General features: G+C 34.0%; 1 protein-coding gene across 3 annotated transcripts in view; it reads right to left on the bottom strand.

The window, feature by feature from the left end:
* The window catches only part of PIGN (phosphatidylinositol glycan anchor biosynthesis class N), a 138,709-nt gene that overhangs the window by 43,989 nt on the left and 78,232 nt on the right, over positions 1-16,488 (bottom strand). For all 3 annotated transcript variants that reach the window (XM_032152123.2, XM_032152124.2, XM_032152125.2), the window contains 6 exons: positions 12,828-12,927; positions 12,631-12,723; positions 11,347-11,438; positions 8,594-8,702; positions 6,886-6,994; positions 2,731-2,833 (listed from right to left, as the gene is read on the bottom strand). In XM_032152123.2, coding sequence (XP_032008014.1) covers positions 2,731-2,833; positions 6,886-6,994; positions 8,594-8,702; positions 11,347-11,438; positions 12,631-12,723; positions 12,828-12,927 — 606 coding nt within the window. The remainder of the gene's footprint in view (positions 1-2,730; positions 2,834-6,885; positions 6,995-8,593; positions 8,703-11,346; positions 11,439-12,630; positions 12,724-12,827; positions 12,928-16,488) is intronic.

The following is a 16,488-nucleotide window of genomic DNA, read 5'->3' as shown; positions in this document are numbered from 1 at the left end:
CATACTCTGAACAAAAGGGGACCACAATTTTTTTAAAGATTTGCAGTTATATATGAAGTTATTGTTTCCTAATATTTAAAAACATAAATGTCATAGTTCTACAAATAGTAGAATTTATTTCCTTTCAAAAACTATACATTATGATCACTTTCTTTTGTAAAATGGAGATGAATAAACCAGATAAAGATAATCTTCCTATGGGACTTTATCTCTTAAGACAATCAATAGTTCGTATAAAGTCTGTATATCTGCATTAATAAACTGAAATATCAATGAAATGTCATCACAGGCTCAGGGAGAACATAATGAAAACTTACTAAATTAGGATCTGCTGGTTTGGTCTCTGTGCAAATTGAATAGGGCTGACAAGGCATTTAGCTTTGTATTATAGTTTGCTAGCAAAGGAATAATGCAAAGAAAATTTCAGAGGGAAATGTTTAACCAACTTTAACCAAGAGAACAAACTATTTTCAAGTATTACAATAGCTCTATTTGCATAAAAATAATTAAGTGCTGATTAAAAATGAATCTTCTTTATTCAAGAAATCAAGGATGCATTGTAAGAATTTAGGATTACTATTGCTGTATTTCTATATTATAATATAACTACATTTCTTTTAGATATTCTGTAATTCTGAATATTCACTAATTTACATAGAGAAGCCTCCAGGTCATCCAAAATGGTGAGGTTGAATCATAACAGGCAGACTATGTTTTGCAAAACTGATTTGACACTGAGAAAATGTACTGATTGAAATGACTGAACTGTGCTATTTCAAGATATTCTTTTTAATTTTTTTTGGCAAAGCTAGATATACTTTCTGATGTTGAATAATATATCTCTTAACGAATTCATTAACAAGGTCATATAGTGCCTTATTCTGATTTTAGGTATAAATTTTCACTTTTTAGATTTTCTTAAAATAAGTTATGATTATGATTATGCTTATTATGATAATTCGTTTTGGCATCTCCTATTACTATTAAATTGATGATTTAAAATACTTATCCCCTATGTAAGTTACATGATTAACTCATGCTACATTATGAAATAGCTTTTTCATTCAAAATTAAACTTCAATTATCCTTGCTTCTTTCTCTCCTTTTCTAATCCAGCAGATCAGATCTATTTTTATATTTGTTTACATTTTTTAATCAACTACACATCCCTTTAAATCTGTTTATTGCTTTAGAATTTGAAAGTTCAAAAAAGAGAAAGGCCTATTGATTAACAGACTGTACAGAAGTTAGTACACATTTCTGGATGCTTTCAAACATTTATTTCCTTAAGTCAACCTCCGAGTGTGATCTCTTAATAAAACTCACAAGTCTCCCTGAAATGGTAGGTTAGAATAGAAATTATTTTAACTTCTGCTTCCTTATATAGATTAAAAACTTGTGCATAGTCGAATTCATTTTTACTCTCATAGATTCTAATTTAACAAATGTAGCCTGAAATTTCACTAATAAAGGAGGAAAACTGTGAAAGATTTTAAGCTTTCATGATGTTCATCACTCTTGAATAACAGATGCTCATAAATTTCCAGTTTTATTTTAAAGTTCTATTTCAAAGGTCTATATCTCAAAGGAAGCCTATCTTAAAATCTTATTAGGTAACTGGGAAAAATTTCCATGACATTCATATCACATCTTCAGAGCTGTGGCCCACATCTGGTTAGGCAGGGGGAAGGGAAACAAAAGGAGATAGACAGCTTTGGTGAAAAAAAGGTTTAGGGCCCCACTGGATCATCTCTTATATGAGACTACAAGAATTCCTGGGGTCTAGGTCACTTAGGGTGTTAAAGTCTACTGTGGGAAGACTTTGAGAACATCTCTCTAATTTTTAACTATGACAACTAAGTTTCCAAAAGGGAGAACCTGAGCCTTAGACCCCAAATGGCTTTACAAAATTATTTGAACTGTGAATAATCTCATAGCATAATGGTGAATCCCTAGGTTTAGTCTAACTTCAATCAAGATTCTGTATTTGGGCCAAAGTTCAAACTGTTTATGAGTGGTGTTTATTCACTGTTTGTTCTAGTCATTGTTTGTTATAATGTGCACATTTCTTACCCTCATAAAGATTTAAGTAAGGACAAAACTCAAAAGCAAGAAAAGAATTCTTCAAAGTTAATGGACAGAGTGTATCCCTGTCTTCATTGAGTTCTAGAAAATGCTTTGGGATTCACCCCAAGTCAAGCTGCTGATTTTTTGTTTTGTTTGTTTTGTTTTGTTTTGGTAAGAAAATTTCAATCTTAAATAAAAATCTTTAAAAGTTTTGGGAAAATATTCTGAAGGTTCTCTGAATCAAATGAATATTTGAACTGTGAGATGTGTAAGATTAAAAAAATACTATATTCAAAGAAGAATAGACAAATCAAAGCATAATTTAAAATGAATACAAGGAATGCAATAAAAATAAAAATCAATGAGACAAAATTCTTCCATAATCAATCAGAATTTTTTAACATTATAGTTAAATGATAGCAACTTCAGAAAAGAGAAAGACAAAGACAGCAAGCAATACCATGAAATGGATTTAAAAAAAAGAAAACAGAATATTACAGATCAAGTCAGATCCAGTTCTCACAGAGAAGAAAATATTTATAACGTATCCCTCAACATTTAGAAAACATTTTTCATTTCCAGAAGTTAAATACTAATAGAGAAAATATCAGTATATCATTTAAAACTTGCTGCTATAAAATTAAATTGTTAAAAAGTTTATACCCTGTGCTTAGAAGTAGGTAGGTTGACATCAATGAAAGAAGTATGCTGAACAATCGCTGAAAGAGAACTGGAGAACTCAGTAGTGGCACAACCAAGGAAGAGGCTGCAATGAAACAGAACAGGTCATCTGTCAGTACAAGAGACACACAAAAAATGTTAGCGTAGGGCCGGGTGTGATGGCTCACACCTGTAATCTCAGCACTTTGGGAGGCCAAGGTGGGCAGATCACCTGAGGTCAGGAGTTCGAGACCAGCCTTGCCAACATGATAAAACCCCGTCTCTACTAAAAATACAAAAATTAGCTGGGTATGGTGGCAGGCGCCTGTAATCCCAGCTACTCAGGAGGCTGAGGTAGGAGAATTGCTTGAACCCGGGAGGCAGAGGTTTCAGTGAGCCGAGATTGCACCACTGCACTCCAGCCTGGGTGATAAGAGTGAAACTCCATCTTAAAAAAAAAAAAAAAAAGTTACTGTAGAAGCCCTGAATAATCTAGTATCATTTATGGCATTTATTGTTTTGTGACCTTGAACATGAGGCTACATTTCCCCGGTCACAGTCAAGCCTCACATTTTTAATTAACATTACATTTCATTGTTTTAACTACGCTCATATTTTCTCAATTTATATACAGCCCAGATAACTGTAATAATATTAACTCAAAAATGAATTATTTTCTAATGAAATAAAAGTATTACTCAAGATTTAGCACTCTTTGCTTAATTAGGCATTTATATCTTAGTTCAAAGACAACTTACTCCTCAGAAACTGATTTTTTCCTAACCCATTCCTTCTCCAAGTTTTCCCACTGTAAAGTATGCACTGACAGTTGCAGTATGCCCCTTGGAAAAGAGAAACACGAATGACTTCACCATGCATGAGAGTTGTATCGACTCTCCCCCCGGATAATAAAAGCAACTACCCAAGTGGAGGAAGGGCAGATGAAGTGGGTGGGGTGGCAAAACATAAACTCCTCCCTCTCTATTCTGGGGAGGAAATTTGCATAACTTCCTAATACCCCTAGTGCTCTAGAGTTTGAAGATAGACAAGTTGGGATGAAATCCCGGCTGAATCACTTACTAACTGTTTAAACTATAGGGCAAATTCATTAACTGATCCAAGCAGAAATTTACCCACCTGTCAAATAGAGATAACATTAAAAAGTTGTGAAGACTAAATACAATTTCACCTGCATAATGTTCCCTAAGCATAGTGCCTAGCACATAGTGCTTAGTAACTGTTAGCTGTGGTTATTATTATTAGTCAACATCTTCTAAATTAAGTTACATGTAATGTCAATTTCATCTAAAGTCAAGTCACTGCAAGATTTAAGACCATGAAGTTATATTTTTTAATACCCTTAGATGAGTAGCTTCTGACTTTTTTTCCAGATGTGTAGTTCCAATCATAATAAACTGATACATATTTTAACTGGAAGGAATAACATTTCAGTGTGTCTGATTTTAAAAGTCAGTTAATCTGTTGGACATATGGTGGTTGTTAAGAAATAAAAAAAATAAAAAGCAAATAATAAAAGTCAGTTCAAATGAGACCTCTTCTGTAAAACTGTACACATTTTCTGTCCTTGTTTTACTTTTGTCTAAATGATTAATATGGTAATAAAGGGGAAATAAGAGTCTCTATTCTAAATGACATAAGTATAACCAATTTCAAAATATACCATCCATTTGGAGATCATAGCATATTAAGCAAAAATGCTCATTAAAGCTAGACTATGGTGTATCTGTGCCTAAAAGAGATCTTTGGAGATACTGATGACTTACCTATCAGTTAACTATTTCATGACTTACATCATTTTGTAGGTATCCTCTAGAACCTAGCTCTACCAATCCCAAGGAGGAAAGATCTTGTTTAAAATACATGCCCAGAGAAACTTTCATGTTTGGCGAACAATAGCAGTAAACTGATTCTGAATCTCCTCCTCACCATTCCAAAACAATAATCAAATCAATAAGGACAATAAATAAAATCATATAGGATACTCCAAATAGAGAAAGAAGCATATAAAACACTGCATAATGTATAAGTGTGCTCTACTACAACATAAGATTTGACAGAATCTTCTTGACAGAATCTTCGATTTGTTGTAGTAGAGCACACTTACACATTATGCAGTGTTTTATATGCTTCTTGAGAACAAGCCTACGAGTCATGTTAGTAAACATGAATGAGCTCAACTCACCTTTTTATTTAAAAGAAAAAAAATTGTCAAATTGGCATATAAAGCAAAACCTAACTCTACGCAGAATACAGGAACTAAACTTAAAACATAGTGATTCAAAAAGGCTAAAAATAAAGGCAAATGGAAACAGCACAAAATCTAGAGTTGCAATCCTGATACCAAAGTATACTTTAGACCAAAAACAATCAATAAGGCAAAGGAGAACACTTTGTGATGTTAAAAGTGACATTCCACAATGATAATGTAATAGTTATGAATATTTTGCTTCAAGCAACATATATAAAACAAAAATTATGACATCCTTCACAGAAATAGAAAAAAAAATCCTAAAATTCATATGGACCCACAAAAGACTCCGAATAGCCAAAGCAATCCTAAGCTTTTAAAAAAAGAACAAAGCTGGAGGCATCATGAAGTCAGGCTGAAGGCATGATTTCAAAGTATACTATAAAGCTATAGTAACCCAAATAGCATGGTACTGGCATAGAAACAGACTCTTAGATGAATGGAACAGAATAGAGAACCCAGAAATAAATCCACATATTTATAGCCAACTCATTTAGACAAAGGCACCAAGAACATACATTGAGGAAAGGACCGTCTCTCCAATAAATGGTGCTAGGAAAATAGAATATCCATATTCAAAACAATAAAACAAGACCCTTATCTCTTACCACATAAAAAAAGAAATCAACTCAAAATGGATTAAAGGCTTAAATGTAAGACCTGAAACCATAAACTACTAGAAGAAAACATTTGGAAAACACTTCAGGACAGTAGTCTGACAAAGATATTTTGGGTAAGACCTCAAAAGCACAGGCAACAAAAGCAAAAGTAGACAAAGGGGATTATATCAAGCTAAAAAGCTTCTGCATAGCAAAGGAAACCATCAATGGAGTGAAGAGACAACCTACAGAATGGGAGAAAATATTTGCAAACTACTCATCTGACAAGGAATTAATAACCAAAATATATAAAAAGTACAAACAATTCAACAGCAAAAAAACCTATTAATCCAACTAAAAAATGGGCAAATGATCTGAACAGACATTTCTCAAAAGAAGACATACAAATGGCCAACAGGTATATGAAAAAATATTCACTATTACTAATCTTCAAAGAAATGCAAATCAAAACCACAATGAGATATCATCTCACCCCAGTTAGAATTGCTATTATCAGAAAGATAAAAAATAGCAGATGTTGGCAATGATGTGGAGAAGGGGGAACCTTTGTACATTGTTCATGGGAATGTAAGTTAGTACAGCCATTCATGAGGGTTGGGCCCGCATGACCCAAACAACAAAAATCATCAAAAGATGTAAAAGTTAAAGCATATGTCAAATTATTCACAGGCATTACAAAGTGTTTTTTTGGAACAAAAATCTTGGGCTCAAAACTTGCTCTTGTCTTCCAACTGGAAGGGAAAACCTAAGTCCTTAAATTACATGTTTGCTTCACACATATATTCCAACATTCCTAATTAAGAGGACTACATAGAAAAATATGCTTTCAAATGTCTAACTAGCTTTAAAAAATATGTAAGGTATAATAGTCGATGTTATTTTCAGGAAGGGAAACAGATAAAATTTAAACATTTCCCAGTCCCTGTGTAAGAACAGAGAATTTATGAATTGGCATGAAAATGAAGCATAAGATCCTCTTCACCCTTTTCTCTTTTGGAATCACTTAGTCGAATCTTATGAGATATTAATAAATACATAGTTTTATTATCAGGTCATAAATATTCTATCAAATTATCTTATTAACACATGCATGAACACAAGAATTCTTTTTGTTAAATTCCAGCAACAGATAGAAATAATAGCTAGTTGTTATTATTTTCCTGCGACAAAATTATTTCTTTCAATAACAATGATACAGACATAAACAGATCATTTTAAAATAACTAAGTTGATGTCAAATTACGTCACTTGGTTTGAGCGGCCTCTTACCTAATGTTGTCCAGCTAATAATTTGATTCATAAGAGGCAGTCCTTGCTTCCTGAGTAGACTACTCTGGGTGCTATACACAACATACATGGAGAGCACTGTGCTCAGCACCTAAAGACAAAGACGAAATAGGTTAAAAAAAGAGAAGGTAGTGAAAGACTACAACTAGCAAGAATGTAAGACATTCTTATTTCTGAGATATTAAAATGTGGAAAAAATGTGTATCTTGGAATCAATGAAATACAGTGGACAGTACAGGAACTGACGCAAGTTGATAAACCTAATGCAAAAACAAATTTTCTAACAGAGTTACCTAATACTCAGGGGTATGTCTAACAAAGCACATAAGAATGTTAGCATGATATTCTTGGCTACCCTAGAGAGATTCAGAAACATTCACTTCTGTCAAAGTACTTATTATTCTGGATACATTCTGTCAAAGCTACTATGGCTTAAGTGTAAAGCCAGTCAGAGTACCATTTAAAAAGAAACATATGTTCCAATGGCTTCACAGGATTTTTGACAAAAAAATTATTCTCTTTTTATAAGTTCCCTGTTGCTCTCCAAAAATGAATTTAACTTGTGATGTAATCTTTCAAATGTTGTATATTTTTATTTCAGAGTGTTCTTGGAAATACCATCTACTATCCCAGCTCTATTCTTGAGGAAATTTTTTGAGAAGACTCATATGAGTTTTGCTTTTTGTCTGTGGTCTAGACGTGGTTATTTATTTATTCAGTTAAAAAGAAAAACAGATGTTTTCCATCGTTATCTATGGAAAAAGTTGTCATTTTATAGACTATCACATGATATGATCTCTGTCACAACCCTATCAGATATTACCTCTACAGATTAAAAACATACTGAAGTGGCTGGGTGTGGTGGCTCACGCCTGTAATCCCAGGACTTCGCCGGGGCGGGTGGATCACCTGAGGTCAGGAGTTAAAGACCAGCCTGGCCAACATGGTGAAACCTGACTCTACTAAATATACAACATTAGCCAGGCGCAGTGGCTCTTGCCTGTAATCCCAGCTACTCAGGAAGCTGAGGCAGGAGAATTGCTTGAACCTGGAAGGTAGGGGTTGCATTGAGCTGAGATTGCGCCACTGCACTCCAGCCTGGGTGACAAGAGTGAGACTTCATCTCAAACACACACACAAAAAAGAAAAAAACCACACAAACTGAAATCAAATTACTAAAAAGTACCCATCTAGTATGCAGCGTAACTGGGAACTGACTCAATTTTGAAACATCAAGTTCAAAGTTATTTTCACCACACCAAAGCCACCAACCATGCTGAAGTTCATTTTCACCTGGGACATTAACTGAAGTCTTAAACTGGCTATTCTTAATATAAACATACCCCAGGCTGCTTTCACTTCAAAGAAGTGACCTTCCCTGACCCAAATGAGGACAATGTAGAATCTCAGCCCAGAGGAAGCCCTTTTCAGTTCAACTTTTTGGTCAATACAGTTTCCATAACCTCTGCTCTTCAGGCATCACTGGGCTGCCTCTTATGGACCTTTTGCTATTTCATACTTCTTAAAGAACATATTTCCATGTAGCATCTTAAATGAAAGCTTTCTTCTCAGCTGGCAGATACTAAGTAGCATAAAGGTAATGGCATTTTATGAACATAATTAAATATAACCATAAGATACATTTTGGTATATCATTGGTATAACACAGTATTGAAAATCTGTAACTGACCTGTAATAGATGTACCAATAGCTCTTCCTTTATAAAGCTATCTTTTCTTTTCATGAGAGATGTTACAACACACAGGGATAGCAGAAGAACCAGCAAGCCTGCACCCATCCTGTTTTGAAATACAATTAACAATTTTAAATTTTCTTCAGATATTTACGAACGCATATCAGATGGAAATATGAAACATCTTACTCTAATACAGAACCTCTCAGTCATTTGGCTTCATCAAGAGGAAGTAGCAAAATGGGTACATTTTCAGATTTTTAAGGAAACTTTTAAGTTTTAAGATTTTAAGAAAACTTTTAATCTTAGGATAAAGATACTGCTGGATGGGGTTATTTGTAACCTCTCCCCACAATTTTCTAAATATCTCTACCTTGCTTCTATAATTTAATTTTAAAAAATTTTAGGCATATCAAATACTATAATATTTAGCCTGAATTGGGCAAATTTACAAAAATTTACAATATAAAAGATAGCTAAACAAGTATATTATCAGTATCTATAACATGTATTTTATGATTATGAAACTTACTCATGCAAAAAGTATCTACATATATAACCCACATTATTTCTAGCAGGAAAAACAGCTCCCTTCTGTGACAGACCTTGGTATTTTCCTCAGCTGCTCCTGGCTGAGGGAAGGGGTAGGCAGTGGTCACATGGGTGGCATGCAGGTGAGGCATTTGCACACTAATGAAACAACAGTAAGGAAACACACCAGGTATACTATGTTTCCTAAAGTCAAAGGTGACTGATACCAAGGAAATGGTGCCCTATTGTTGAGCTCTTTCTCACCTCCTTAACATCTGAGTAACATAGCACAGCCAGAATTATGCTGAGGATGAAATCCAGAACACAAATAGAACTAAGAGAAAAGGAATTGGTTGAAGAGAAAAAAGAAAGAGCAAAAAGCAGAGCTGGACACCTAAGAAGAATGCAAAGCAAGAACCCCCAGAAAAATGCTTGATGGTTGGTTGTGATGCTTCAAATACACTCTTTGAGAATCCTAAGGAGAAAGGTAATCATATATTCAACATGGATTATCATTAAAATTTAGCAAAAAATAGTCACATATGATCAAGATTCTTTGCTTTTTTTCTCTTTCTTAATTTTTAAAATAATTTGGTATTTAAACTTATTGGCAAATATGTTTTTACTTTAGAACACTGGAGTAACAGATATTACAACTATGTTGTACACGTTTGCTTTTTCCTTTAATTGTATCCTTACATGTTTCACAAAATCACAACTTTGTAATTTTCTGAAGGGAGATGCTGTGACAGATGAAAAGGAGAGTAGAAATTTTCCCATGAACCAGGAATCAAAATAAATAAGTTGCAAATACAGCTAGTAGGATAAACTTAAAATCATTGAGCAATTTAAATTTAGAGGGAAACAATATAATTTTCTAAAATATAAATTAGACTTCTCATATTTTAACAAGTTTATTTGCTTCCCACATTCATCTTTAATAGAATACGCAAGTGGCAAATTTATACAATTTCCTTCCCTTTTAGCATATGATAAATTCTGCTCAACTATGCCAATACTGCTTGAGCAGGACTGGTAGGCAGAGACTGACAAAGGGAAGGAAAGGGGCTTTATAGAACAATACAAGAGCTTACAGAGCTATCTGAAGCAAGAAATAAATGAAAATACTGGCATCCATTTTCTCATATACTACTTATAGGTTACGACAGTTGCAAAATGTTTTGACCTAGTAACACTTTAAGAAAGTATGGCTTAGATAGTATGGTGTTAGAATTCAATACAATTATTTTGAGCTCTGCTAATAAAGTGACTTCCTGGGATATTTCCTGATCTATTCCATATTGGTATTCTCATACAAATAGGAGAAAATGTATAGAATCTCATATATCAGCATATATTTTTACAAAATAGTATTTAGTTAATCTTCCTTGATTTAAAAATATATACCATTATCCATTACAGACTTGGTTAAAATATTTTAAAAAATGCTTATAGCATTCTGAAGAAAGTATCAAAGATGATTTATTTAATTTCTAATTCCCATGATTAGACAATAAGAGAGGAAATGTTAAATGAAATAATGATCATACACACACTCAAACAGCCCATAATTTACTTGACAATAAAGTGCAGTTAAAAGCAAAGGTAACCAGTTATTTTATACACTTATTTAGGTCTATTGAAGAGAAATAAATACAGCAGCATAGTAGGGAATTTAGGTAAGATATGCAGAAGAATTTTCAAACAATTTGAGTGGTTAAACATGGGAAACCAGGCAAGGTAAATAGAGTTTCCTCCCACAGAGATCTTTACATTCAATTTAGAATAGCAGAAAATTTAATTTTTACATGACATTTTAGTGTGGACATGATAAAAGCAAAGAGAGCTAACACAGTAGCTTCGAGACCTTTTTGTTTCGGCAACAGAATATTTTTTCACATGAAACTAAAACTTTTACTGACTCCTCCAAGTATAAAAGAAAGAAAACTTTCTAGACGTAAACAAAAAACAATGGGCAGGATTTTAAGTTATCAGTGGCACAATTTCATTATGAAAGCCCGAAAGCATCTACTAGGAGATTTAATGACTCTTAGAACCTAGGCCAAAATCATGACCAATGGTTTGATATTGGTATTTTAAATTCCCGTTAGTTCACATGATTTTAAATTCTTGGCCAAGATCAGGTTCAAATTTTACAGTGTTAATTGAGGAAAAAAAAACTGTATTGAAAATAGAATAAAATACAATATTATTCATACACTAGAGAGATGTCTGGCTTTCGACCTACAACCGGCATCAGTGGGAACACTGCCAGGAGCAAAGAGAAGAAAGTCCAACTCAGTGAGGTCATCTAAAATCAAGAAAAAAGTTATCTTTAGACAAATACAGTACAGAAAACTATCATTAGTGTTTCACAGGCTATATGACTGTGAAGGTAAAAGGAAAACGCAAAGCCTTACAGCTGTTTATTATTTTATTTTTCAAATACTTTCTAGCAGAATCAACAGCTAACTACTTTAAAAAGTAATAGTTACTATTTGTGAAGGACCTGTTGCATAGCAGGTATAGTATTAGGTATAATATGAGCATTTTCTCATTTAATTCTCACAATAACCTCAAGAGGCAGGTATTATCATTCCCAATACATCAGATGATGAAACAGAGCTCAGAGAAGTTAAAATATAAGTAGTACCAGGTCCATGACAAGTAAATAAGATAACCAGTATTTAAACCTGCAGAAAGTGCTTCATTCAATTTAGGTTATATATATGTAACCTAATACATATATTATTGAAGATATATATTCATATATTCATGAAGACATCTATGAAAAAGGTGGCCTACAATAATCACCAAACAATTGAGCCCAGAAGGAAAATAAGTAAAACTACTTTTGTAATTAGATTAAGATCCCTCACAAATTAAAAGATCAATAATCCCATTCACTGAAGATTTTTTTATAAATTCTCAGAGTAGAAAGAAGATATCTTCCTGCTAATTCTATCAAAAAGTATCAAAGTGGAAATATAAGAGCATTCTTTGTAGAAGCAAATTGTAATTCCCTATGTAGTTGAAGGAAGAAAATCAAGACTGACTATATTTTTAATAATCTATAATAAATACATACTTATCCAGAAAAAAAAAAAACCTGAGTGGCTCAGGGTAAGGAGGGAGGTGTCTCCTGTGACTCACAGAGTGCAGACCCCTAAGCCACTGGGCTGTGCTGCTCTGGGCGACTCCTCACCTGGTCCATTATCAAGATATTTGAAGCTAAACAAATCCAGGAAATGCTTCAGAGATGGACATATCAGTACAACTTATATAGCATTTCAACTACCACATAACTAGCCCATTTTGATGTGAAAGTCTAAGTGAATTACTGAAACCTTAAAGGTAATGTCAGTCCTCCTATCAATATGACTAGGCTCTTTTATGTAAGAACACATTCTACCCTTCTTTAAAAATAAACAGTTCCTTGAGTTACACATGTGTCAAAACAAAGTAGTTACTAATCTGTCCTATGTCAAAATTAGTACTCATACCTTTGCTCGAGTCCACAGCCGAGTGAGAAATGGCCAAGCTGCAAAGGCAGTAAGTCCAGCAGTAAGCATATAGCGGTAGAAAAAACTGAGAACCTAGTAATGCATTCCAAAGAAGGAATGAAAAATAAGGTCATTTAATATTAGTTACAAATATATAAAAGAAATGTGCGAATGTTGTAATCTGGTAAGTTACTTACTAATACTTCAATTCCCAGGGTAAAGACTAACAGGTACCCAACAAAATGGCTCAGAGGATAGGTCAACACTGATGCGACAAGGTCCTGAATAACTTGAAATCTGTTTCAAATAAAAAGACTGATTGAATTTTAAAGTTAGGTCATACATAGTATAAAAATACAAACTTTGCACAAAGCTAAAAAACTACAGAATTTTCCATTTATAGACTATTCAAAAACTAAAATAAACTCTAACGGATTTGTTTCAAGGGCTTCACTTACCTAATTTTTTTTTAATCTAGAAGTATTTTAGGGAAAATGTAATTTCTGAATTAATTTGAAAATGATTGGCCAGGTGCAGTGGCTCAGGCCTGTAATCCCAGCACTTTGTGAGGCTGAAGAGGGCAGATCACCTGAGGTCAGGAGTTTGAGACCAGCCTGGCCAACATGGTGAAACCCCATCTCTACTAAAAATACAAAATTAGCCAGGCGAGATGGCACATGCCTGTAATCCCAGCTACTCAGGAGGCTGAGACAGGAGAATCGCTTGAACCTGGGAGGTGGAGGTTGCAGTCAGCTGAGATCGTGCCATTGCACTACAGCCTGGGCAACAACAGTGAAACTCTGTCTCAAAAAAAAAAAGAAAATGATCACAGAAGTTTGCTTGGTTTTTATAAGCATTAATGACAATAAATGAATCTTGTTTGATCTTAGTTTAAACATGGATTCATACAATTACAGATATATCAATATAAAACACAATGAATCCAAATGCATATGAACTGAAAAAATTTTTTAAATTCACCCAAGTAATCCTATATTTAAATCTTAATGAAATAAAGGTAGGGTTTCCTAATCTAGTTAGGGAAAAATCTTAATTACATTTTCTAACTGAGCTAAATAACCTTTTCCAAACCCAATTTAAGATGTCACTAATTGTACACTAATTGTAATTAAGTGAACTCATAACCATCAAAAATGTATTACATACTTGAGTACTTTTTACATTTCACCACTAGGAAAAAAAAGTTAACATTTGTAGTGCATTATTAAGTAGGTAATTTTAGAAAGTCAGTATCATTTGGTTTATGACCTTTCTCTGATTGAAAGCAACGGCTGCAGAATTTCATCAAAACGATGAAGGTGTCATGTAGGAATGAAAAGCTAACACCAGTCAAAAGGGGAATGTTTCTTTTATTCTTAACAATGAATAAGCACAGAGGATGAACAGATAATTTTGTAAAATCATTTAGAAGATTGTGAATTTTTATGTCTTTTTCCTATATAATCTATCAAAAAGATAAAGATAGGACACAACATACTTTCAAAATCATGTTTTCCCTTAAAATTTAAATATATATGTTTTCTTCATAATTAGGACATTTAATAATTCAGGAGGGGTTCTGTACTAGACACGATTTTCTGCAAAGACAAAACCTTTTGTTCTAAAAGTTTAAAAACCAGACTACATGATATTTTAAAAAATCTGAGTTAAATATGCATATGCAACAACCCTATTTCTTTCAAATGGAGAGGTAACAATATGTTATTTGATCAGTCTTTTTGCCTTATAGTTAATATTTTAAGCATTTTAATATTAATATTAATTTTTGATATTTTTAAGTTAACTTTTTTTTTTGAGACAGCGTCTCATTCTTTCGCTCAGGCTGGAGTGCAGTGGTGCAATCTTGGCTCACTGCAACCTCCACCTCCTGGATTCAAGCAATTCTCATGCCTCAGCCTCCTGAGTAGCTGGAATTACAGGTGCATACCACCATGCCCAGCTAATTTTTGTATTTTTAGTAGAAACATTTTGCCATGTTGGTCAGGCTGGTCTCGAACTCCTGACCTCAAGTGATCTGCCTGCCTCGGCCTCCCAAAGTGCTGGGATTACAGGCGTGAGCCCTCGTGACCAGCCAACTCTGAAATATTTTTAATACATCATGTTTTAAAAGAAGGAAGAAGCAGTCAAAGCTAAAGTTAAGAAAAATTAGAATAAAAGTATGCATAGTGTCATGATGCACATGTTAAGCCAACCTTGGGGATACCTTTATTATAATAGGCTCTCATTCTTTCATTGACTTTAGGGGTCTGGTTTGCTCAGAAAATACTTTGATATCCATGACTAAGTTTAAATTATAGATTACTGGTGTAAAAACAGAAACCAGTAAGATCTGCAACATGACTCCGGCTGCCAGTGAGCATGAACTAGTACTCCCTTCTAGTGGTTTTATTAAAAGTGTTTGAAACTCGCCAAAGAGCCTTACTACTAATGTTTTCCACAATGTTAACAATACACTCTATTTGAAGTACAACCTGTGAGGAAATACTTATAGGTAGAACCACAGCACATGTGAAAAATATAGACTAATCTCTGTGTGTAAATATAACCATATTAGATTTAACTACAAAGTTTAATTTATCGAGATCTACATGATCGCTAGGAAAGGAGGAGTCAAAATGTATGGAAATAAAACATGCAAATATCTTTGTCAAATATGAAGATATACTGGAATCTGAAATGATGACACAAGTTCAAAATGCAAGTTAGTCTAGGCATAGTATGATCAATATTAATCGTTACTTTGATTCCATTTTTTTTTTTGCTTTTGTGATCACACTTTATTTTATTTTATTTTATTTTATTATTATTATACTTTAAGTTCTAGGGTACATGTGCACAATGTGCAGGTTTGTTACATGTGTATACATGTGCCATGTTGGTGTGCTGCACCCATTAACTCATCATTTAGCATTAGGTATATCTCCTAATGCTGTCCCTCCCCCTTCCCCCCCACCCCACAACAGTCCCTGGAGTGTGATGTTCCCCTTCCTGTGTCCATGAGTTCTCATTGTTCAATTCCCACCTATGAGTGAGAACATGTGGTGTTTGGGTTTTTGTCCTTGTGATAGTTTACTGAGAATGATGGTTTCCAGTTTCATCCATGTCCCTACAAAGGACATGAACTCATCATTTTTTATGGCTGCATAGTATTCCATGGTGTATATGTGCCACATTTTCTTAATCCAGTCTATCGTTGTTGGACATTTCGGTTGGTTCCAAGTCTTTGCTATTGTGAATAGTGCCACAATAAACATATGTGTGCATGTGTCTTTATAGCAGCATGATTTATAGTCCTTTGGGTATATATCCAGGAATGAGATGGCTGGGTCAAATGGTATTTCTAGTTCTAGATCCCTGAGGAATCGCCACACTGACTTCCACAATGGCTGAACTAGTTTACAGTCCCACCAACAGTGTAAAAGTGTTCCTATTTCTCCACATCCTCTCCAGCACCTGTTGTTTCCTGACTTTTTAATGATGGCCATTCTAACTGGTGTGAGATGGTATCTCACTGTGGTTTTGATTTGCATTTCTCTGATGGCCAGTGATGATGAGCATTTTTGCATGTGTTTTTTGGCTGCATAAATGTCTTATTTTGAGAAGTGTCTGTTCATGTCCTTCGCCCACTTTTTGATGGGGTTGTTTGTTTTTTTCTTGTAAATTTGTTTGAGTTCATTGTAGATTCTGGATATTAGCCCTTTGTCAGATGAGTAGGTTGCGAAAATTTTCTCCCATTCTGTAGGTTGCCTGTTCACTCTGATGGTAGTTTCTTTTGCTGTGCAGAAGCTCTTTAGTTTAATTAGATCCCATTTGTCAATTTTGGCTTTTGTTGCCATT

The sequence above is a fragment of the Hylobates moloch genome, unplaced genomic scaffold (assembly GCF_009828535.3).
Source record: "Hylobates moloch isolate HMO894 unplaced genomic scaffold, HMol_V3 SCAFFOLD_5, whole genome shotgun sequence".
NCBI lineage: Eukaryota > Metazoa > Chordata > Mammalia > Primates > Hylobatidae > Hylobates > Hylobates moloch.
This window is presented reverse-complemented; position numbering and strand designations above follow the sequence as displayed.